This window comes from Mustela lutreola, chromosome 9, assembly GCF_030435805.1.
Source record: "Mustela lutreola isolate mMusLut2 chromosome 9, mMusLut2.pri, whole genome shotgun sequence".
Taxonomy (NCBI): domain Eukaryota; kingdom Metazoa; phylum Chordata; class Mammalia; order Carnivora; family Mustelidae; genus Mustela; species Mustela lutreola.
In genome coordinates this window covers 20,985,248-21,009,528 of record NC_081298.1, presented here as the reverse complement: position 1 = coordinate 21,009,528, position 24,281 = coordinate 20,985,248, and the positions used below count along the sequence as shown (strand labels likewise).

Genomic DNA, 24,281 nt, shown 5'->3' with positions numbered 1-24,281 from the left:
AACACCAGAAGGGAAGGAAGATAGCCAGTTAACGCAACCCAGGAGTCGGAGGCAGGAAAAGCAAGCAGAGCACAGTCTGAGGTGGTGAGTTTTAGACTAACAGAACCACTAAGGGAGACAGACAAGAATTGGAAAAAATAATAAGAGCCATAAAAAAAGTCTGATCACAAGGCAAATGATATCTTTTAGGATTTTAAAAACATAATTTTCCACACCGAAAAAGCTCAAGTGATGGTATTTTTTAAAAAAAGACGGTTAATTACCGAGATCCAATCAGCGGCCTGGAAGACCAAGGACAGCTACTTTAAAACTCAGAGCAGAAATACAAAGAGACGGAACTCATGAGACTTGGAGAACCAACACGTAAATAAATAGCAGGGAATTCTGGAAGGAGAGAAAGGACCAGATGGAGGAGCCAGAACAAATAAACAAATGAAACATTTCCCTGAGCTGCAGAAAGATTTACCTGGAGACTGAAAAGACAGAAGGACACACACCTAATCACACTCTGGTAAAATTCCTCTATGCTAAAAGAGACCGAAGAAAATTATACATACATTCAGGAAGAAACAAACAAATAACTTAGAAGAAGACCAGGTCTGGCTTTCTCATCTGCAACAAGGGACATCAGAAGACAACAGAATAGCATCTACTGCCTGCAAAGGAAGGCCTGTGGCCCCCAAGTCCTATACACAGCCAAGAGAGACACCAGTCAGACTGTATGAACAAGAGCAAGGACGCAGAGAGGGCATGACCCACACACCCTCGGAAGGAAAGTACTTGAGAATGGATTCCATTCAGATGAATAACTCAAAACAGAGACCTAAAACGGGAAGATGAACAAGGAAGGAAACCCTGTTAGCATTCTCTTAGCGTGGAAAACTTATTTCAAATAGAATGTTGAAGTGGAAGCCCACCCAAGGTAGAATAAATCAGAGGGTCTGGTTGAAGCCAGAGCGAAGGCAATGGCCTGGGGCTCTACATCTCTCTTATCTAGCTCAGGAGTTTCAAGAACACCACCTGGACGCCCCCCCCCCCCCCCGCCCCGGAACTACGCTCTCAGATTCTATGACACAAACAACTATAGAGCTAATGAAGTGGGAAGACACAGTACATCCCAGACTGAACTCAGCTCGACTGTTGGTGCCCCCCCTGGTGATGTACGGCCTTCCCCTGAGCTAGAAAGCTTAGCCTCTCTTTCTCCCGCCTCCCTCTTAATGCCCCCATTCTCTTCAATTTCATCAATGCTACCCCTTCAACATCTTTCAAAATCTGTTGCTGATGATAACCATCTATTGAACGTTGGACTGCCTGGAACTGTTTCTCCAGGGCCCCTGGCCTCGCGGGCTCGCCCTTCTTGGGTCCACATATCACAATGACGTGTACGTAATCTTTCAAAACAAAAATCTGATCACTCTTCGCTGCTTAGAATTCAACCGCGCTCCCTAGCCCACCTATTCACCATGGCACATGGGGCCCCTGGCCATCGGGCTCCTGCCTAGCTCAGCAACCTCAGCTTCAACCCTTCCAGCTGGAACTGCAGCCACGTGAAATGACAAAACTTGCAATTTCCCGAGCAGGTGGCATTCCTTCACATTCACCTCCTCTGTCCCGTTTCAGTCCCCTCCATGCACACTGCTGCTATGGAATTCCGTCTGCTGCAGGATTTATCCTTCTGTCTTAACTGCTTTAGACGGGGCAATCCTGTACATCGAACCCAGAAAGGCATCTGGCACAAGACAAACATCGGGCCCCTTCTGCCTTGAAGTTGGATTTGGTTGGGTCCTGGCAGGCTAATACTCCTGCTGACAACTACAAAAAGCCAGATAAATTACAAAAACAATTTCTTAAAACACAAGTAGTTGTGGAAGCAACAGGGACTAGGTGGATGGATACTCTCGCCAGGGGGGGAATGTTCAGTGAGTCAACGGTTGATAGCTGTTTCTCTTTATTTTTCTGTTTTTTCATTTCACTTCATTTTGTTTTATTGCCCTTGCTGCATTTGCCGACCCTTGACATGAGCTCAGGATTACAGTGTGGCCCAGGCCAAAGGCTGTCACTTAGGAAAGAGAAACCACAACGCTTTTAAAATGTTGTTATGTGGGGTGGAGGGGGGAGAAACCTGAAGTTTTTAGAGCTCTCAAAATACACGGCTTCTGGGAGACGGCTGCTGCTGGGGGACAGACAGCTGAGAAATGTCCAAACACATGAAAGAGATCAACCCCCCCGGATTCAAGCTCAGCAAACCCAGGTTGGTGGTACAAAGACAAAGACACACACACAGATCACAGCTGAACTGTTGTAAACTGAAACTAAAAAGAAAAATCTTAAAAGTAATGGAGCAGTAAGACTGACAGATACTTCTCCACAGAAACGATGAAATCTGGAAGACACTAGAAGGAGAGGGACATCTTTAAAGGGCTAAGAGGAAATAACTATGAGGCTTGCATTTTATACCCTATGAAGCCAGCGTTCAATTGAACGTGGTGAAATAAAGATGGTTTTGGATAAAAACTAAGCGAATTTGGGGCGCCAAATGGGGTTAAAAGCAGTGGGTTAAAGCTTCTGCTTTCGGCTCAGGTCATGATTCCAGTGTCCTGGGATCTGGCCCTACATCGGGCTCTCTGCTCAGCGGGGAGCCTGCTTCCCTTCCTCTCTCTCTGCCTACCTCTCTGCCTACTTGTGATCCCTGTCTGTCAAATAAATAAATAAAATCTTTAAAAACACAACAATAAAACAAACCAAGGGAATTCATTGCTATCAGGTCTGCACTAAAGGAAAAAAATAAAGGGAAAAATGATCCTAGACAGAAGCATGGCTTTGTAGGAGGGACTGAAGAACAATGGAATATACCAGTATAAAATAATGCTAACTATACAAAATGATTATGTCTGTTGCAATTTAAGTATAGACATAAAACCAAAGTGCAAGACAATAATGTAGAAACAAAGGTGCATGGGAGGGATGTAAAAGGAGCTACATGTATTAAAAGTCTAGTAGTTGGAGGAGGTCGTACAATAATCTGAAATTTGTAGGGTAAGAGCCAAAAGTATTGTAAAAGAATATATACTTAATAAGTTCAGACAGCAGGACAATAAATATTTTTAAATTTATCCAAAAAAAGGTAAAAAATGAGAAAAAGAGAAGCAAAACCAGTGGTCATATAGGAAACAAATAATAAAATGGTAGAGAGCTCCCTGAAACAATGATTACATTAATGCAGATATTCTCAACGGTGGCACCTTTGATATTTTAGGTTTGATAATCATTTGTTAGTGGTTAGCTGTCTTATCCATTGTAAGATATTTACTAACATCTTAGGCCTCTGTCCCCAGGTGCCAGTAGCATTCCTCCAAGTGCAACAACCAAAAATTTCTCCAGGCACTGTCAAATGCCCCATGGAAAGTAAAAATGGCCCTTGGGTGAAAATCATTGGTGTAGCCATCAAAATCCCAGCAGGATTTTTGTAGAAAGTAACAAGATGACTCTAAAGTTGATATAGGAATGCAAAGTGCCTCAAATAGCAAAGACAACCTTTTTTTTTTTTTTTTTTAAGATTTTATTTATTTATTTGACAGACAGAGAGATCACAAGTAGGCAGAGAGGCCGGCAAGGGGGGGGGGGGAACAGGCTCCCTGCTGAGCAGAGAGCCCAATGCAGAGCTCAATCCCAGGACCCTGAGACCATGACCCAAGCCGAAGGTAGAGGCTTTAATCTACTGAGCCACCCAGGTGCTCCCCCCCCCGCCGCTTTAAAAAAGATTTTAGTTATTTGAAAGAGAGAGAGAGAGAAAGAGCACAAGTGGGGTGAGGGGCACAGGGAGAAAAAGGCTCCCCGCTGTTCAGGGAGCCTGATGTGGAACTCGATCCTGGGACTCTGGGACCATGAGCTGAGCTGAAAGGTGGATGCCTAACTGACAGAGAGCCATCCAGGCACTCCAGCAAAGACAATCTTCAAGAGAAATTAGATTGGTAAGTTGTGGTAGTGTAAGTTCTTTCACTATCTGATTTCACTATCTGATTTACGGTACATGTACAGTAAGTAAAATCAGTGCATTATTAGCATAAAGATCGAAAAACAGACTAATGGAACAGAATAGCCCCCTCAAATGCAAGAGATCCACATACCTCACGAAGGCAAAAGCTGAAATGACCTGGTGGAAAGAACAGTCTTTTTAACAGAAGGTGCTGTGTCATTTGGTTATCCATAGGAAAAAATATGTATGTCTTGATTCCATCTGACACTAGATTTAAATGTGAAATGTAAAGAAAATGTAAGAAAACAGAAAAGAGCATCTTTGTGATCTTGGGGTAGGCAAAGATTTCTTAAACAGGATATAGAAAAGGGCCAACCATTAAAAAAAAAAAAAAAAGAAATAAATAGAAAGAAAGAAAAGGATAAATTGGATTACATTATGATTAAGAACTTCTGTTCCTCAAAAGACACCATTAAGACAGGGAAAGGACAACCCGTAAAGGGAGGAAAGGTGTCTGCTATATATCTGACAAAACACTCATATTGATAATATTTTTCATAAATTATTAACAACCCAGGAAAAACATGGGAAAGGACTTGAGCAGACATATCAAAAAAAGAGGATATCCAATGCTTAATCAACGTATGAAAAAAGACTCTCCACATCATTAAGTCAGGAAAATGCAATTCAAAACTTCAATAAAATGTCATTATGCATCCACCAGAAGGGCTAAGCTGAAAAAAGGGGGGGAAAAAAAAAAGATAGAGGGGCACCTGGGTGGCTCAGTGGGTTAAAAGCCTCTGCCTTTTATCAGGTCATGATACGAGGGTCTTGGGATTGAGCCCCATATCTGGCTCTCTGCTTGGCAGGGAGCCTGCTTTCCGCCCCCACCCCCATTCCCCACCCCCCGCCTGCCTCTCTGCCTACTTGTGATCTCTGTCAAATAAATAAAGAAAATCTTAAAAAAAAAAAAAAAAGACAAAGAAAATACTAGTCGTTAGCAAGGAAATGAAGCAACTAGAACTCTTATTCAAGGCTGGTAGGCATGTAAACTGGTACAACTACTTTGGAAAACTCTTCAGCAGGATCTAATAGTCTAAAGGTAAACACACGCATGCCCTATGACCTAGTATCTACTCTTTGATAAATCCCCAACAGAAATACATACATAAACATACCAAAAGATGTGTTCAAGAATATACTATCCACAATTGCCCCTGAATGCCCATCTCCAGGAGAATGGATAAATTGTAGTATAATCTCTCAATGGAGTATTATACAGATGAAGATTTACCGCAATTGGAGATCTTTAAAAGAACAGGTTATAGACTCAGAAATATATAAACCAGCTTTTTGCAGGGAAGAGAGTATACCAAATTGCTGCTTGACATGACTATAAAAGGCAATCATATACCTTTATGGGTTGGCCATGAAATCACACTTGTGTGACAATATGTCAATTACAAAAGAAATTGTTTAGAGATTTAGAGACTGAGGAGTCTCAGATTCTATTCCTATAAAATGCAGCCCTGATTACTGAAAGTGGTGCTGCAGAGTTCGATGTTTCTGTAACTGATGGTTCCAGGGGCGTTCTGGCCCGCTGGGGATGAGGCATTCAGAAAGGGTGGATTCTCTGGCTGAGTAGAGAAAACCACCCAGAGTTCAACTCTGGCAGACAGTGACTGAATAAACATAAGCCTGAATAACCAGTTCTCGATTGCTGATGGCAACTATGTCTTTTCTAGCTCAGCACACCCAAGCTGTGGTCACGGAAAGCGTCACTGAGAGGCAAGGGAAGAGATCCACAATCGTAGTCCATGGGTGAACCCATCGCCTCTCCCTGTCTTCCCCTTCTCTCTCTGCCTTGTCACTGGATGGGCTAGAGACCATCCCTGGGTCATGGCATATAGGTGGCGAAGACCAATGGGGTAATCAGCACCGGAAAAGATGCTATACCTTACAGACACTTAAAAGGATAAGAAGGTAGACCACAAGGCACTTACTATATCACACAATCAAGAAGTGGAAAAGGGAGAAAAAAGGGAAGAGGTACAAAAGACATTTGGAAAAAGAATGAACTTCAACAGGGAAGTATTCGCGGAGGGAGGGGGACTTGTGTTGGAATTTGAGGATTCCATGTTTAGAGCTGTGCAGGAAGGCTGCTCAAGGTAAAACAGCTGTTACAAGCAAAGGCCAGGAAGAAGAAAAATCAAAGCACCTTGTAAATGTAGAGACAAGATAGAGATGCCATCACAGCAAGTGAGCCACTCTTCATCCAGGGCGGACATACTCAACCCTGGGCCTTTGCTCTTGCTCTTCTACCATTATTTCCTCATGACTTGCTCTCTCATCACTTTTAGGGCTTGCTCAAACGTGAATTCTGAGTGAGCCTTCTCTGATCACTGCTGTTTAAAACTATAATCTATCCTCCCTCTTCCCCAGCCCTGCACTATCTCCTCGTCCTGACCTTAAAGTTTTCCTCCAGAGCACTTAGCGCCATCCATAAAACCAGATTATCTACCTGTTTATTTATTGTCTCCCTCCTCTCACTAGAATATAGGCTCTAGAAGAGTGATAATTGACAGGTTTGTTTATTGCTTCAGGCACACAGCAAATATTGAATAAATGCCTGTTGAGTCAACAGCCATATTCTAAGCTCTGGTTCTCTTGTTGGTAGAGCTTTAAGATCAGCTGTGCCTGAACTGGATTCTGGGTAAAAACTGCCATACTCTTCTTCTCTTGGGTAATTCCTACAGGTAGCCGACATCATCCTTTATGGGAGGATCCTGTTAGAGTCTCCCTCTCTCTCTCTCTTTTTTAAAGATTTTATTTATTTATTTGACAGAGAGACAGGGAGATCACAAGCAGAGGCAGAGACGCAGGCAGACAGAGAGGGGGAAGCAGGCTCCCTGCTGAGCAGAGAGTCTGATGCGGGGCTTGATCCCAGGACCCTGAGACCATGACCTGAGGTGAAGGCAGAAGCTTAACCCTCTGAGCCACCCATGTGTCCCTAGATTCATTCTTAAGGGGCAATCATAGCTCTAGACTTTGGCTGGGCTACTTTTAGGCTGATTCTAGGACAGGGACAGAATAAGAACACAAATGTGACTATCTGGATTCGAGTCCTCGCTCTACACCTGGCAGTACAATTTCCATGAATTTCAATTTCTTCAACCTAACATAAATTTGGTACATAAGACTTTTTCCCGAAAGTTCTAACTCTGAATAACCAGCATATGGATAAAAAAAAACTGGGCATAGATTCCACAGACAAGCATTTAGACATAAGAATTGCTAATACAGGTTCTTGAACAGAAGGAAGAGAATTAATACTTGCTGGGAAAAAACCCCACCAAATGACAAGCATGTACTAGGTATTTTATGTAATAAAAGTTCCTCATCCACCAGCTGAGTAACTCAAGGCTCAGAGAGGTGAAGTGACGCCTGGTCACACAGCAAGTGATGTCAGACCTGGAATTCATCTCAAAGGCTGAATGCACACTTTCCCCTAGACCAGAGGCTACCCTCAGTCTGTTTATCAGAATCAAGGGGGAATCAATGGAAGCAGAGATTCCTGGGCCCTACACCAGAGTTACTGAATCAGAATCTATGGGTGGTGGGGGAGTAGGGGAGATGGTAGGTATGCTTGTGAATCTATTTTAAAAGTTTGCAAGGCTGGGGCGCCTGGGTGGCTCAGTGGGTTAAGCCTCTGTCTTTGGCTCAGGTCATGATCTCAGGGTCTTGGGATCAAGCCCCACATTGGGCTCTCTGCTCGGCAGGGAGCCTGCTTCCCTGTGCCACTCCCCCCCACCCCCCGCCGCCTCTCTGCCTGCTTGTGATCTCTCTATGTCACATAAATAACTAAAATCTTAAATAAATAAATAAATAAATAAATAAATAAATAAATGTTTGCAAGGTCAGTCTGATGCCCCTCCCCCCACAGAGCATGGAAATCCCACACTGTACACATTCTACACAAACTCTGTCTTCTGAAGCACCAGGTGATGAAAGGAGTACTCGCTCAGGATTCATCTGGCAGTAGTGTGCAGAGTGCACTGGAGGGCTGCTGCCTTGGGTTAAAGTGACTGGTTTATTTGTGTACCTCTTCAACTGAACAGGATACTTTTTAGTGTTACAGCTTTCCTTGTGATTTTTCCCAGCATCTGGTACAGTGTCTACCAAGCAGTTCCCACTCACTGTTTGTTTAATAAATGAGTAAGAGAGGCTGGATAAACCTTAAACCTCCAGTACACGTGAAATTTTGTAGCTTCCTACTCATTCTTTTTTCTACCTACAAATGTTTCCTTAGCATATACTATGTGTCATGCACCAGGCTAAGTTCTGGACAAGGAAAGGGAGATACAAAGTTACCTAGAGGGTCTAACACTGCAAGGAAGGAGTATACAACACAACAGTAAGGAGAGAGGTGCCTGGGTGGTTCAGTGGGTTAAGCCTCTGCCTTCGGCTCACGTCCTGGTCTCAGGGTCCTGAGATCGAGCCCTGCTCAGCGGGAAGCCTGCTTCCCTCTCTCTCTGCTTGCCTCTCTACCTACTTGTGATCTCTTTCTCCATCAAATAAAAAAGAAAATAAAATCTTAAAAACAAGCAAACAAAAAACACAAAGGAATATACAAAATAGAAGTGGAGGAAAGGAATCAAGACGTCCCAAAAATCCTTCCCCAAAGTACTTTAGGCTCATTTCATTTCTAGCTGTCCTCTATAGAATATTTGTTAAATGGTGCCCTGTATTACACTAATATTTATGAGCCTATACTTTCTACGTTTTTTGGTAGGCAGTACATCCTAGAAAAGTGGTTCTTAACTTAGAAAAGAGAGTATATCAAGAATATAGGGGCGCCTGGGTGGCTCAGTGGGTTAAGGCCTCTGCCTTCAGCTCAGGTTATGATCTCAGAGTCCTGGGATCGAGCCCTGCATCGGGCTCTCTGCTTAGCGGGGAGCCTGCTTCCCCCTCTCTCTCTGCCTGCCTCTCTGCCTACTTGTGATCTCTGTCTGTCAAATAAATAAACAAAATCTTAAAAAAAAAAAAAAAAAAAAAAAAAAAAGAATATACACTCCTTTCCCTCACCCTCAGGGTAGTGTCAGAGGAGGCTTATGGCCAGTCAGGACTTTTGCTACTGTCCACCCTTTTGCAACGAGGCCACCCTTAGTGTAGCACAGTAGATACCAAATGGGGTACTGGAACTCTCACTTCTACTGGGAAGTAATGACGAGCCCTTCACCTTGGGTGTCAAAGGAGACTGAGTGAAGACTTTAAACTTCTACCTACACTTGGTTCTCCTGCCAAAGTGGTATCAGAGAAAGCCAGCTAAAACAGAGAACTTAAATAAGATTCAGAGTGTCAGAACATAATGCAAAAATGTCCAATCAGGGACGCCTGGGTGGCTCAGTTGGTTAAGCAGCTGCCTTCGGCTCAGGTCATGATCCCAGCGTCCTGGGATCGAGTCCCACATCAGGCTCCTTGCTCGGCAGGGAGCCTGCTTCTCTCTCTGCCTCTGCCTGCCATTCTGTCTGCCTGTGTTCGCTCTCTCCCCCTCTCTCTCTCTGATAAATAAATAAAATCTTAAAAAAAAATGTCCAATCAAAAATCATTCATCATAACAAGAGACAGGAAGGTCTCAAACTGAAAGAAAAAAAAATCAATACATCAAACACTGAGAAGACAGAGATGTGAGAATTATCTGATAAAGTTATTAACGCATCCATGATTAAAATGCTTCCAGGAACAATTATGTGCTTGCTTGAAGTAAATGAAAGAACAGGAAGCCTCAACAAAGAAACAGGAGATGTAAAGAAAAATCACATGGAAATTTTAGAATTGAAAAATCAATGATTACCAGAGACAGAGAAGGAACTTCTATAACCATGAACGGGTAAACCCATCAAGAAGACATAGTAGGGTGGCCTGGGTGGCTCAGTGGGTTAAAGCCTCTGCCTTCGGCATAGGTCATGATCCTTGTGTCCTGGGATCGAGCCCCACATTGGGCTCTCTGCTCAGCAGGGAGCCTGCTTCGTCCCCTCCCCCGACTGCTTCTCTGCCTACTTGTGATTTCTGTCTGTCAAATAAATAAATAAATAGGGGGGCCTGGGTGGCTCAGTGGGTTAAAGCCTCTGCCTTCGGCTCAGGTCATGATCCCAGGGTCCTGGGATCGAGCCCCACATCAGGCTCTCTGCTCAGCAGGGAGCCTGCTTCCTCCTCTCTCTCTCTGCCTGCCTCTCTCCCTACTTGTGATCTCTGTCTGTCAAATAAATAAATAAAATCTTTAAAAAAAAAAATCAAAAAATAAATAAATAAATCTTAAAAAAAAAAAAAAAAGAAGACATAGCAATACTAAATGGATTATGTTAAGACACAAATCAACCACAAAATACAAATACAAAATACAAATACAAAATAACCCCAAAATGTGTAATGCAAAAATTCATTAAAACTGAAAGGAGCAGCAGGGGTGGTCAACACAAATACAGGTAGTGACTACAACATTCTTCTCTCAACAATTGATAAAACAGGTAGAAAATCAACAAGGATAACAGGACTCAACAGCGCCCTATGTCTACAGGATCTAATCAACATTTAAAGAACACTCCAACCCCCAACAGGAGAATACATTTTCAGGTGCCCACAGAGTATTATACTAAAATAGATCATATCTCAGGCCATGACACAGTGAATACGGCAGCTTCCCCAACCACAATGGAATCAAACTAGAAATCTCACAACAGAGAGATAACAGGAAAATCTCCAAAGACCTGGAAACTAAGCAACATGTTTCTTTCTTTCCTGCCTTCTTTCTTTTCTTTTTTTAGAATTTTTATTTATTAGATAGGGAACATAAGCAGGTGGAGTGGGAGAGGGAGAACCAGGCTCCCACTGAGTAGGACTCCCCCCCCCCCAAAAAATGCGGGACTTGATCCCAGGGCCCCAAGGGTCATAACCTGAAGCTAAGGTAGTCGCTTAATGTCTGAGCCACCCAGGAGCCCCAAAGCAACACATTTCTAAATAATTCATGGATCAAAGAGGAAATCTCAAGGGAAATTTTAAGAAAGATACACAGAAATGAAAGTAAAAATACAACATATCAAAATTTGGGGGACACAGTTACAGCCATGCTGAAAGGGAAAATTTATATAGTAGTTAATATGCATGTTAGAAAAGAGGAAGGTCTCAAATCAATAATCTAAACTCTCACTTTAAGATCCTAGAAAAAGAGGAGCAAAATAAAACCAAAGGAAGCAGAAGGAAGAAAATAATAAAGAGCAGAATAGAAACCAATGAAATTGGAAAGAGAAAATAGAGAAAGATCAATGAAACAAAGCACTGGTTCTTCAAAAAGATAGTAGAATTGATAAACTTCTGGCAAGACTGACAAGAGGGAAAATACAGGAACAACACAAACAACTTCACACATATAGTTGATAACTTAGACCAAATGGCAAATTCCTCAAAAACTACTACAGTTTACGTAATATAAGAAAAATTATTTAACCTTTGACTAGCCTTACAACTTTTAAAACCTGAATTTGTCATTTAAAAACTCAAAAAAGAAAAAGAAAACAAATCCACAGGCCCAGAAGGTTTCACTGGGAACTTCTACCAACCATTTAAGGAATTAGCACCAATCCTACCCAACCTTCTAGAAAAAGGAGGAAATCTTTTCAACCTGTTTTATGAAGCTAGTACTACCCTGATACCAAACCTACCAAAGACAATATGTAAATAAAAAAGCTACACACCAATTTCCTTCCTGAACACAGATGCAAAAATCCTAAACAAAGATTATAAAATAAAATTTGGTGGCATGTAAAAAGAATTATATGCCATGAGAAAGCAGAGTTTATGCTAGGGATGGAAGGCTAACTCGATATTTGAAAATGAATCAGTGTAATTAATATTAATGGGCTGAAGAAGAAAAATCAGATTGTCATCATCTTATCTTTCAGACTTCTAAATGTTGAAGTGTTTTAGCACTCAGTCACTGGGCCTCTCTTCTTTTTTTTTTTCATTTATTTATTTGAGAGAGCTCACATGGGCATGTTTGCACGTATAAAAGCAGAGAGAAGGGGTAGAGGGAGAGGGAGAGAAGCAGGCTCCTTGCTGAGAAGGAAGCCCTACGTGGTGGTGGGGGGAGAAGCTCGATCCCAGGACCCTGGGATCAAGACCTGAGCCAGGCAGACGCTTAACCACCTGAGCCATCCAGGCGCCCCAAACTATCTTCTTTCTACAGCTATTCCCCCTTATGATGCCCACATTTATATGTTTAACTCTATCATGTCTCTTCCTTGAACTCCAGACCCATAAATCCAACTGCCTATGAGAGAAGCCTTTACTTGGATAGGTATTTCCACGTGGACATGTACAAACCTAAACTCCTGTTTTACTCCCTAAACCATCTCTTTCTGCAATTCAGAAAAAGCAGTCCCATTTTTATGGTTGCTCAGGCTGAAATCTTTGGGGCCACCTAGAGTTTTACATTTCCTACCTAATTTGTCAGCAAATACTATCCTACCTCTTAAAGACAGAATCCTGGGATTCCTATTCCTGGAATCCGACCCCCTCTCACCACCTCAACCCTGGTCTGAATCATCCTTTCACCTGGATTATTACAACAGCTGCTCAACTGCTCTTCCTGCTTCCACCCTTGAAGCCTTACTGTTCTTGGCCTAAGAGCCAACAATGCTCCTCTTTTGCTCAAGAGCATCCAGTGAACTCTCATTTTGTTCAGAGTATTATCCAAAATTCTTCCTATGGCTTACAAGTCCCCATGTGATATGGTCCATGTTATGTGGTCCCTGACTACTTTTCTGAGCTCATTTCCAGCCTTCTGGTTCATATCACTCCAGCCTCACCATCCTTCTTGCTGTTCCTTAAAAATGCCAACAATGGGGATGCCTGGGTGGCTCAGTTGGCTGGACGACTGCCTTCGGTACAGGTCATGATCCTGGAGTCTCGGGATCGAGTCCCGCATCGGGCTCCTAGCTCCATGGGGAGTCTGCTTCTCTTTCTGACCTTCTCCTTGCTCATGCTCTCTCTCACTGTCTCTTTCTCAAATAAATAAATAAAATTTAAAAAAAAAAAATGCCAACAATGGTCTAACAGTTGCATTTAGTTTTCCCTCTGCCTTGAACAACATTCTACCATACGGCATATGGCTTGTTCTCTCGTTTCTTTCAGGGCTCTAATCAAATGTCACCCTGCCAATGAGGCCTTTTCTAACCAGCATATTTAATAGACTCCTATTCTCCCACAAATGCATTCCTCATCCTCCTTGATTTTTATTTAAATTAGGTATCATTTTCTAACTTGTTTTATACGTGGTTTTTTTTTTTTTTTTTTTTTTAAATCTACCTCTTCTTGTAGGAGGTAAGCTTCTGGGGACACAGATTCTTTTTGCTTAAAATAGTGCTTGAGACATAGTGCTCAAAAATTATTAGCTGAAAGAATCAATCTGTGACTCAGAAGTGAAGACTTTGGGATCAGACATCAGATAACCTTGATTTGACTCCTAGCTCGGTCATTTTCTATATCCAAGTGATATTGGACAGATTACTCACCTATGTTTTATGTTTTCTCATCTTTCAAATAGTGATAATAATCCTCATCACACAAAACTATTTTAAGGATTAAATAAAACAAAGTACGTAATGTGCTTAATACAGAGTGACTTGGTGTTAAGTGTTCAGTAGATGACAGTGCTACTTAATATAGAAACATGGTCAAGATTGGGGCTCAAAGGCCCTTGGTTAAAATTATGACTAGATATTGACTGTGTAATTTTAGGGCATTTACCTTTTTAATATTAATTCACTCCATCAGCTATGAATAATGTGGTGGGATGAGAAAAATGCTTAAGATGCAGTCCTTTCCCTCTAATCTTAGTTATGTGATCTTGGGTAGGTTACCTAACTTCTCTGTGCCATTTCCTCATTGAGAATAACATAGAGAGTTATTCTCAAATGAGAATAACATAGTAACTACCTTATAGCTTTGTCATGAGGATTAAATGTGTTACTATGTGAAAACAATGTCTAGCCCTTAGAAATTGCTCACTATATTGGCTACGATATTGATTATGATGATTCTAGTCTGGAAGAGGAGTGAAAGCATCAAGGCAAAGAACTACAATATGGTGCAGTGAGAGAAAAAATAGTCATCAACTAGGAAAATGTCTCTTAACTGGAGTTTGCCCCTAACTGGTAAATGCCATGCTAATCGGGAAATTTTGAAACTGCTGTCTACAATAACCTAACTTCCTACTACCAATCCCACAGCAGCTGGAAAGACAAATTTCTCTGATTTGATAACTGGAATTTAAAACTTTTTATTAAACATAGGTAAAGAGGTTGCAGTCTCAAACGGCGTTTTAAAGGTCAAGGGAACCATTGACTTCCCTGCCCCAACTCTCAAAAAAGTTAACATATTGCTTAAATTTGAGAACGATTAAATGGACTCCCCAGAGGGCAAGGGCAGCATGTAATTCCCTGAACGAAACAACCAAATTAAGGGCACAAAGGCGTGTTTTATGGCAGTGCTGTCGCGACTAAACGTCAGTACAGGATATTAAAGGGTGGTCCTGGAGGCTGAGTGGGAGCACACCAGGTGAGAAGTGGGGGGGGGGGGGGGGGGGGAGGCCTCACCTTTGGAGAAAAAACAGAGCAAGAGCCAAGGCGTGAAAAGTGCACGTGGGTGGCTCGGCACAACTAAAAGGAAGCTTTGGCGGGCGGGGGATGGGCGGGGGGACAGCCAGAGAGCAGGACGTGTACAGAGAAGAGTTCGGACTGGGGTCTGCCAGATGAGGGAGAAAACCCCCCCTCCCGTATATCCTGATCACGCAGCATCAGCGTCCCCTCGAGATTCCCCTTTAGGGGATCCCAGTTGTTGGGTTCCCTCTTGCTCCCGCCACTCTTCCCTTACCTCGTTTTCCAGCCTTTCCCTCTCTCCCGCCTCCTCCACCCCGCCGGAAGTGGCGTGCTAACTAGCGCGCCGTACAGCGCCAGAAAGGTTCTGCCGGAGCGGGAGAAACGGTTCCGGTGAGCCTCACTGCGCCTGCGTGCGGGCGCGAGCGGTCCAAGCGCCTTCCGGAGGCCGCCGAACTGCGTTTTCCTCCCGGTCTGTCCCTTTCGAAGTACCCTGAGCGAGATTCAGGGAGGCCACCGCCACTGGAGGGGCGTGTTTCTCTAGCTCTGACACCTCCGGGTGCCCAGCTACTCCGGCCCTTCCCCTTTGACCCTGCTCTCGGCGGGGTGAGAGGTCGGTGGCCATCTTGTGGCGGCGGCGCGGGCGGCTGTTACTGCGGAGACCCATCCCCTCCCCCTCCTTACCCTCCTGGCAGTCTGTCAGTCTGTAAAGAGCCTCGCAGGCAGTCAGGTGAGGCCCCGGCCTCGTGCCGTCGCTCTTCCCGCCGCACTGGGCGGCCAGGCCGCTCCCTGCAGGGCCCCATCGCCGCCACCATGTCCTCCTTTTCCGAGTCGGCGTTGGAGAAGAAGCTCTCGGAGCTGAGCAACTCTCAACAGAGCGTGCAGACCCTGTCCTTGTGGCTCATCCACCACCGCAAGCACGCGGGACCCATCGTCTCTGTGTGGCACCGCGAGCTCCGCAAAGGTAAACACCCCCAGTGCAGCCCCTTGGGCCCTCCCCTGGATTGACCTCTCCCCAGCCCATTCCCGAGGCTCCTCTAGCTTCTTAGTTGAAGCCTGCTTTCCAAGCCCGGGCCTCTGATTGCACTTCTGAGGTTGGTGACAGTGTTATCCCCATTTCTCGGAAAAGGAAACTGAGGCCTGGGAAGGTTTAGGATACTTGTCTGCGGTTCCCAGACTCCCAGTTCAGCCAGCCCTTTCCCCCCCCCGCAGACTACTCCTGACACTTGTGACTATTATTATCTGGAAAGCTTTGCAGAGGGCATTGGCCCTAGGCTGTTGTGTGCCAGGCACTTTGCTGGGCATTTGGAATAAGAGCCAAAGGACTCTGGAGTAAGACTGCCTAGATCGAGTCCTGGCTTAGCCACTTATTTAGCTGAGTGATACTGGGCTAGTTTCTTCATCTCTCTGTGCGTCTGTTTTCTCATCTGTAAAACGAGACAAGGATGGCTGCCACTTACAGAGCCTTTATTCTGTGCCAGTCACTATGCTGAGACCTTTATGAATATCCTCACATTTTAGTCCTCAGAATGGCTCTGTGAGGTGGGTACGGTTACCCCCCATATGGAGAGGTTAAGGGGCCACACTACCTAGACCTTACCTCTCAGGCTCCTCTTCTAGTGCATCCTTCATTGATTCGAGACCCTGCTTGGGATCCGACAGGCGTTCATTGAGCTCAGCCGGTTATGTGCCAGGCACTGGATTGGATGCTTGATAATACGTTGACTCCAGAGGCCATCTGCCTGGAATTTAAGCCTGGCTTTGCCATTCACTGACCCCAGCAGCCTAGCCTCTCTGACCCTCAGTTTCCTTACCTATAAAATGGAGGCGATGAAAACTGGTATTTACTGTGCCTTTAATTATGTGCCAGGTGCAGTACTGATATCTTTACATACATTGTCATTTTTTAAATTCTCAGAGTTCTCTGGAGTAGGAACTTTGCAGATGAGGAAAAACTGAGGCTCAAACAACTTGCTGTGGTAAGGAGTAAACAGGATAATCCAAACGAACATCCAGCATGGTGTCAAGCACAGTATAGGCGTTTCATAAATAATGGTGAAATGGGACTACTGATTACTCAGTGTGAGGCATGGTCTTTGCCTTCAAGTTAGGGAAGGTAGGCACCTTCACAGCTGTTCCCTTAATGATTCCATAGCAGAAAGCTGAGGAAATGGAGCTTAGAACCACTTTGGGCAGCCTCTGTAGTAGGCCCTTTATAATATAGGAAGTAACTTTACGTGTGTTTTCCACCATCTGTGAGATGGAGACTCCCACCTGAATGGTTAAGTGGTATTTTCATTGCCTTACAGCTAGTGAGGCTAGACTACATCAGGCTGTCAGACAGGAAAATCCAAGATTCTTTGAGGAGAGCTGGTTCTAGCCTTTTAGCACAGACTCCCCTTTCCACAAGCATGTGCCATTCTGAGATAGGGATCCCTTCTTGGCAGTTGGGAAATAGAGCCTAGAGCCCACAAATCCTCCTCCTTGTACCCTATTTGAGTTATGGAAAATAACAATTCAGAGACTGCATTCATCTGTGAAGCTCCTTTAACCCTAATCTCATGATCCTAGTTTCCTGAAACCTTATGTTTTAAGGAGACCAGCATTATTATCTCCCATTTTATAGATGAGAGTGTAAAGATAAGGAGAGATTAAGTGCTTTGTTTAGGGTGTATGGCTGGAGTATTAGCCCAGTGCCCTCCAATGCCAAAATTTGTGCTTTCAAGTACCCAGTGCCTCAGTCCCCTTTAATAAGTGGAAGTGATTGTCTGACTCCAACCAAACCCATATCACTTTTGTTGGTGAGAATTAATCACTGTATCCCACCCCATCCCACAGTAATTTAGCATTTATTCATTCTTAGTACTGTTTTTTCACTAGATTTGTGTTTTGTGTGAGAAACTGAGTCTTCTTGTTTCTTTGTAATGCCCATAGCATTTCGCATGGTACCTTTTAACACAGTTTAAAAATAGGTTAGGAGTTTGATTGTGGTTTTCAGTGTCATTTTCATGGTTGAGTAGAGGATCCAAACAGCACTACCTACAGCTTTCTGTGAAATGTTTTATATCCGTAATGCCCAACAAGGTAGCCACTTGCCACATGTGGCTGTTGAGCACTTGAAATGTGTGACTAAGGAACAAAAGTTTTAAATGATTGTGTTAGTTCAAGTGTTCAATAGCCATATGTGGCTAGTGGCTACCATATTGGATAGTGCCAAGGTAGAGATGCTCTTCCAAGCATCAGGATACAGCTTCCTAATAACCCAGTCTTCATTGATGAATAGAGAATGCTCCCACACAGAAGTGGAAAAAGATTTTGTGCCATTATGTTCAAATTGACTAGCCCCTTAGATTCTGGCCCACCCTGAGTCTTTAGAAGTGGACGTTTCTATCTGGTCAAGTCATTTCCCTAAGATGTTTACAGACTCTGTCTGAATTGTCTTGAAAATATTTACGGGGTTTACAGAAATGACTATTTTTTGCTTAAATGCTACTTTTATTCAATGCTACTTTTATTCTTGATGGGTTACTGTCTTTCCACTAGGAATAATTCTTAATTTATCGCTTTGGGCTCTGTTTTAGGTAGAACTTCCTTTCTTTATGGGGAAGTTTGATGTAAAATGCTCCTTAGATGAGTATTTTTTAGTAATGTTTTTGTATGTTGGCCTGAATGCAGTTAAATAGGCCTTCCCCCCCCACCCCCCGACCCCCAGCTTTTTTAGATGTCAAAACCAGCTAAACAAATTGAGTTTTTTTTTGTCAGCTAGTTATATAAATTTTACCTAGCAACTATTCCATCCCATTTGGAATGGGCATAGATAGGGAGTGAAAGGATCTACTGTGTCATATTGGAAAGACATCTGACTAAGTGAGTTGTCACCTGGGACTAGAGTAGAGGGTATGAGTATTTAAGTGCTCTGGGCTTTGTCTTATCACCTTTACACACGTGGTACTCATGTTGGCTTCAGGATGCTGGATGTAGAGGGATAAATTTTAACTAAAACCCCATTGCAAAGTTTGAGGATGATGAAAATTAATTGGCATTGTAAATAGTGAAAACTTTGGCTCTCTGGCCTCTTGGCTATCATGTTTGCAGCACTGAAAAAAACGTATCATGTCTTAATTGTCAAAATTGATATTTTATACAATGGAGTCTGGGTTTTTAAACATGAAATATATGGCATTTGTAAAGCATCACTCAGTCAAATTACCTTTGTTGAAGTTCTGTTGTACTTTGGAAACTGTTAACTCATAACATTATCGACAGGTAGTTTTACTTGTTGCAACATCCCAGACAAGGTTTACTTAAAAAAAAAAGAAAAGCCTTTGCTATAAGATACCTTTGTAGCAATGGTAGAATATTGTAACTATTGACACTTTTGATCTGCTTTTGAATAATAATTAAAATAGTTGAAGATTAAATATTATCGTCAGTTAGCCATGTAAACTAGGTTATTACCAGAAGGTTAATACAGCTCAAGATATCCATATTTAATTTTATGAATACTTTAAGTCATCATTTTAAACTATTAAATGCTTTTAAAAATCTTGTTTTTAACTTGGGTTATTCTTCTGTAGCTACCTTTAAAAATGTCACATCTTATGCCTGCTGTGTCAGAATTTATACATGCTGTGTGCATATCAAAAGAAACAAGTGGTTTCTGAGAGGAATAGAGTTAAGGACTAGTTTTTCAGGTATGTAAAGGTTGATATAAGGCTTGCTTGAGTTTTTCAGGTATTTTAGCATTGGAGAAAACTTAGTGTTTTGGACTGTCTGATTGTGTTCTTATTTATTTCTTTTAAAAGAAAACTGGGACCAAAAATGATAGTGATGTAACTTTATGGTTGAGAAGTTATGTGCATAGAAGCCAGGAAATTCAGTAATGTTCCCCCAAGCAACTGTAACTCAGACATAGTACATGAGGTTTTTATGGTTTAATATATGATGCCATACAGAGTAATAGGAAATACTACATTTAGTATGTATAAGAGAGAAGAATTATGGTTTCTGTGGGAGCCATAATTTTGCATATCCAGAATTCAGACATCTTTAAATTTTCAATAATAATGTAGCATTAATATATATTTGTATTTGAGATAAACGTCCATTGGTGCATTTAGAGATTTCTCTGGATCGTAGAGTTACTATCATTGGTGATTGTTATAGGAATGTTCAGAGAAATTCTCAGTGTAGGAACATAAATTACAAGAATCTATTTTAAAACTGAAACCTGGCTCAGTCTTCATTCTGCAGTATTTGGTAATTAATAGTGAATTAAAAATGCTCATCTTTGCAATAGAATAAACCTTGGTTTTATTATGTCTTCTTGAGGATATTGACTGCTTATCCTTTAGGAGTTTTCTTTGGATTATCTTTATTTTACCATCAGTTATTCTGGTTAAAATATTACAGAAATGAAGATGGCCCATTCTTGTTTTATTTTGTTTTTCAAACTTGTATTCTCAAACCTTTTTTGTTAGTGATGTCAACAAGTTATTTAAGTTGTTGTTTCAATTGTAAAGGAAGCCTGGTCTCAAGTAAATAATACTTGTCTTAATATTCTTTAGGAGTAGCTTAGGGCAGAAGAATTGTGCATTGAGAATTTCCTTGGTGTAAATTAAATTATCTTTTTTTTTCTTTTTTTCCAGCCAAATCAAATAGAAAGCTTACTTTTCTGTACTTAGCCAATGATGTCATCCAAAACAGTAAAAGGAAAGGACCTGAATTCACTAGAGAATTTGAATCTGTCCTTGTGGATGCTTTTTCTCATGTTGCCAGGTATGTTTGGATTTTTTGTTTGGTTTGGTATTTAAATGCATTACCCTTTCTTCCTTACTGTTCTTTCCTTTTCTGGGAGAGCCTTTGCAAATTGACAACTTCATATTTTACAGGGGTGTGCTTTACAGAGTGTTGGAAAGGGCAAATTACAGTTTTATGTTCTGCTGAGCCCTTTAGCTGTCTCAGACGTGTAAACATTTTGATGTATTGAAGGAGTTGAGTCTAACACTTGTAGAACCTCTTTTTTCCTAGCTGTATTCACTTATCGAATTCATTTCTTGAATATGGTGTTTTCCTTGTTTTGGCTGAGTTGTCTCATTAGCTTATGGTCGGAACACAAAGCTAAATAGTACCAGGAAACATTCCAGTAACAAAACCTTAATAGCAAGATAGTAGTTGGTTATGCCTTCATTTTTACTTGTTTCCTTCTAGATGTCTAGATGTCTTGTTTACTAAAAATAGTGGTCATTACTGTAACTGCAAAGATAATAATTGCCAGTGTGGAAAGTAGATACTAAATCTCTGTCACTATTGTGTTTTGTGAACAAGAAGACCAGAGTATAGAGCACACATGTAACTAATATCACATGAAATTCATTTGATTAAAACTTCTATAAATCACTTTTATTTATTTAAAAACAAACTGCTTTTCTGTAGACACAAGTTAGTTGCCCAGGAGGAGCAAAGAAAAACTCTTTTCCACTAGAATATTACTTAGTAAACACATAATAAACATCTTTGCAGAAGGAAATTGGGAAGGCCAAAAAAAGGAAACCAGTTCGTTAAACAAAGTTGTTCTAAGATCTGAAGTCTATGTGAAAGGCCTCAAATGTATCAGTGAGCCCAGCATTCCATGAAAGATTTGGGAAGTTTGAAGGATAAAATGAAAAGTCTGAAAGAAAGAAATGATACCTAATTTTCTAAAGATGGGAAAAAGATTTTTGTTCGTCAGCGGTGTAGCTGGCCCTAACTTGAGATGAACATGGACACTGAAGAAGCAGAATGCATTATGAGCTGGAAACAGTCCTGAACCCTGAACAGACTGCTAGGATAGCCATCTCAAATTGGAGCTGGGCATTTTCTTGTTTTGAGGAGATGTGGTTCAGTTTCTTAGGCTGTAGCTCTGCCTCCAGCACTGTCTCAGTGACCTTGGACGTATTACTTAGCTTTTACTAACAGTTCAGTTACAAGTTTCCTAACTGTTTAGAAGGGGACAACACCACTTACCTCACTAAAGTTGTTGTAGGGCAGAAGTACACCAGTCTGTTTGAAAACTTGTAGTACGGTGCCCAGTCCCCAGTCTTTGCTCAGTTATAGAACTATGCTAAATTGTAAACTTTGTGACAAGAAGGACCGTTTCTTTTTTGTTCTTCACAGTATCCCAGGCACCTAGTAAAGTGTCTGGCATAGAGCTGTCAGGTTTCAAGCTTTAGGGAATACCGTTTATGTAGCCTTGATGTGATTGGTGTTCCAGGAATTGGGCAACATTGTGGTCCACCCTGGTATAGTAAGGATTCAGTAAATATTTGTTAAATGAATTAATTAGGGTATAGGAAATTGACTAAAATAATTTTCTGTAGGAATAGTACACATAACATTTTTATTTAAAATTGAATAATAATCGTTAATTGCCCACCAAACCAGAAAGGGTAAGTAGGAAGGAATAGGAGAAGGGGAATGTGAATGGGCAGTACTGGGATTGAAAATTCATTTTCTGTTTGGTCTAACATCTTAAAGCCTATCTAGGAGGCGCTGTAAAAATGTCTTGGCAGATTCTGTGTATGGCATTAATGTGGAAAGTAAACCTGGTCCTTTTCAATGAAGGGGAAAAAAAAGCTCTAATTCCTTTTTTTTTTTTTTTTTAATATTTTGCATTCTTCTTGTTCTCTCAAGGTCCTTTTTTGGTATTAGATTCAGGATCCCCATGTTTCTAAGCCCTTTCCTCCTGCCATTGTTAGAAAAGCCAGCTACTTGACTTCAATCCTGATGTACCCTCTCCATAGTAAGAAGTATTCTCTCTGGCTTTCTGTGCCCAGTTGATGAACAAAGGTAGTGGACCCATTAATATTGACCAAAGTTGATGAGGAATCTTTTTGTGATAACTTTCTACCTCCTCCCTCACCGCCCCCCCCCCCCCCAAAAAAAAACCCAAACCAAACCTCTCAAGTCAGAGGAAGCCACCAAGCTCATAGGTTAGATTTAACTTGAATAGTAGTTTAATTACCTCGACTTTGAACTTTTTTTCCACGCAGATGCCTTCTTACTTTCTCCTGAGTTTGGAGATAGTTGTGTGCACTTTATTTTTTATTCAACATATATTTGAGTGCCTTCCATGTGCCAAGAACTGATGCAGACACTAGAGTAGCAGCCGTGAACAAGGCAGGCAAGGACAAATAAAGGAGCAAGATACTTGCAGAGGGTGATAATATGAACATAATGAAATAGAAGGACATTCTGGAGTTGGATCTCCTCTAGTGTGGTGAAAGACGGCCTCTCTAAGGAAATGACATTTGAGGTAATCATGCGAAGTAGGAACAAACAGCTATTAAAAAGAACCTAAGGTAGAGATAATCTTGGCATGTTAAGAGGATCAGAATGAAGGCCAGCGTGGTTAAAACAGATGTGTTGAGCAAAGGGAAAAGCTGTATCTGGGTAAGATCAGAGAGGTAGGCAGGTGCCAGTCAAATGTGTCTTAAAAGCCATGGGAGAGAATTTATTCTGAAGGGATGTCAGTGACAGGTTTTAAGCAGCGGAACGATATATTCCATCACATTGCTGAGAGGTCCCTGTGGCTTGATATGGAGAATGAATTATAAAGGCCAAGGGAATATGAAGGGTATTGCTCTACTACAACCTAGAGATGACATTGGATAGGACTCAGGGCAGTGAGAAGATAGTAATAGCTTCCAGATTATGAAATGTTTACTTTGTGAATGGGTTTGCTTCACCTCCCCACTAAAACTGATAGGAGTTGGGAGAGCTTAGTGGAACTGGTAATGAAGGAAAGAGAAATCAGATTATTTCTAGGTTTTTGACATGACTAAGTGGATGGTTGCTGGTGTTATATGCTGAGATGAAGTTTGGGGAAAAGATGTGGTAGAGGAAGTCAGGAGTTTTGTTTTGACCATGCTAAGTCTGAGGTGGCTAGTAGATTTCCCAAGGGGGTGATGCCAGATAGGTAGATGTAGATAGATAGTCTGAAGCTCAGTAGGAAATTAATTTCTGGAGACATAAATTTGGAGTTATCACCATATACACACTTATTTACTATTGTGTCATGGATTCCCAAGACCACTTCCAGGTTTGGTGACTTGTTAGGAGGACTCACAAGACTCACCATATGGTTGTGTCTGTGGCTGCGATTTATTAACAGTGAAAGGATACAAAGCAAAATCAGCAAAGGAAAAAGTTGAATCGGTGCAGTCCAGAGGAAACCACATATAAGCTTCCAAGAGTCCTCTCACAGTGGAGTTACACAAAAGTACTAAATTCCTCCATTTTTGAGTAGTGACAACATGGGTGAAGTGTTGTATACCTGGGAAGCTCATTAGAGTCTCAGTGCCCAGGGTTTTTATTGGCGTTGGCCACAGGTACCCTCTGCCAAAATTCCCAACTCTCAGAAAGAAAGCAAGTATTCAGCATAAATTATATAGTTTGCACAAACAGTCTAGGCACAGTAAACCACCCTGATTATCACTTAGGAAACTGGAGGAACACTTCTGAAACCCAAGTTTCCAGATGCCAGCCAAGGGCCAGTGCAGTGAGCAGGCCTTTCTAAGGGTGGCAGTCTCAGGCTTGCTACGCTCTTTTCTGTATGGTTGGCAACGGACCATTTCTGCTTCAGTTTCACTGGAGGCTCTGTTGGAAGTGCTGGG

The 24,281-nt window shown here is 42.0% G+C and overlaps 2 protein-coding genes across 5 annotated transcripts in view; one reads left to right on the top strand and one right to left on the bottom strand.

Annotated features, from left to right (window-relative positions):
• The window catches only part of TTI1 (TELO2 interacting protein 1), a 47,910-nt gene extending 32,877 nt beyond the window's left edge, over window positions 1–15,033 (bottom strand). For all 4 annotated transcript variants that reach the window (XR_009344574.1, XM_059133246.1, XM_059133248.1 and 1 more), the window contains exon 1: window positions 14,906–15,033. The gene's annotated coding sequence lies outside the window, so the exon portion shown is untranslated. The remainder of the gene's footprint in view (window positions 1–14,905) is intronic.
• Window positions 15,034–15,066: 33 nt separating this feature from the next.
• RPRD1B (regulation of nuclear pre-mRNA domain containing 1B) overlaps window positions 15,067–24,281 on the top strand; it is a 51,063-nt gene continuing 41,848 nt past the window's right edge. The window contains exons 1-2 of the mRNA XM_059133249.1: window positions 15,067–15,592; window positions 20,277–20,406. Coding sequence (XP_058989232.1) covers window positions 15,442–15,592; window positions 20,277–20,406 — 281 coding nt within the window. The 5' untranslated portion in view covers window positions 15,067–15,441. The remainder of the gene's footprint in view (window positions 15,593–20,276; window positions 20,407–24,281) is intronic.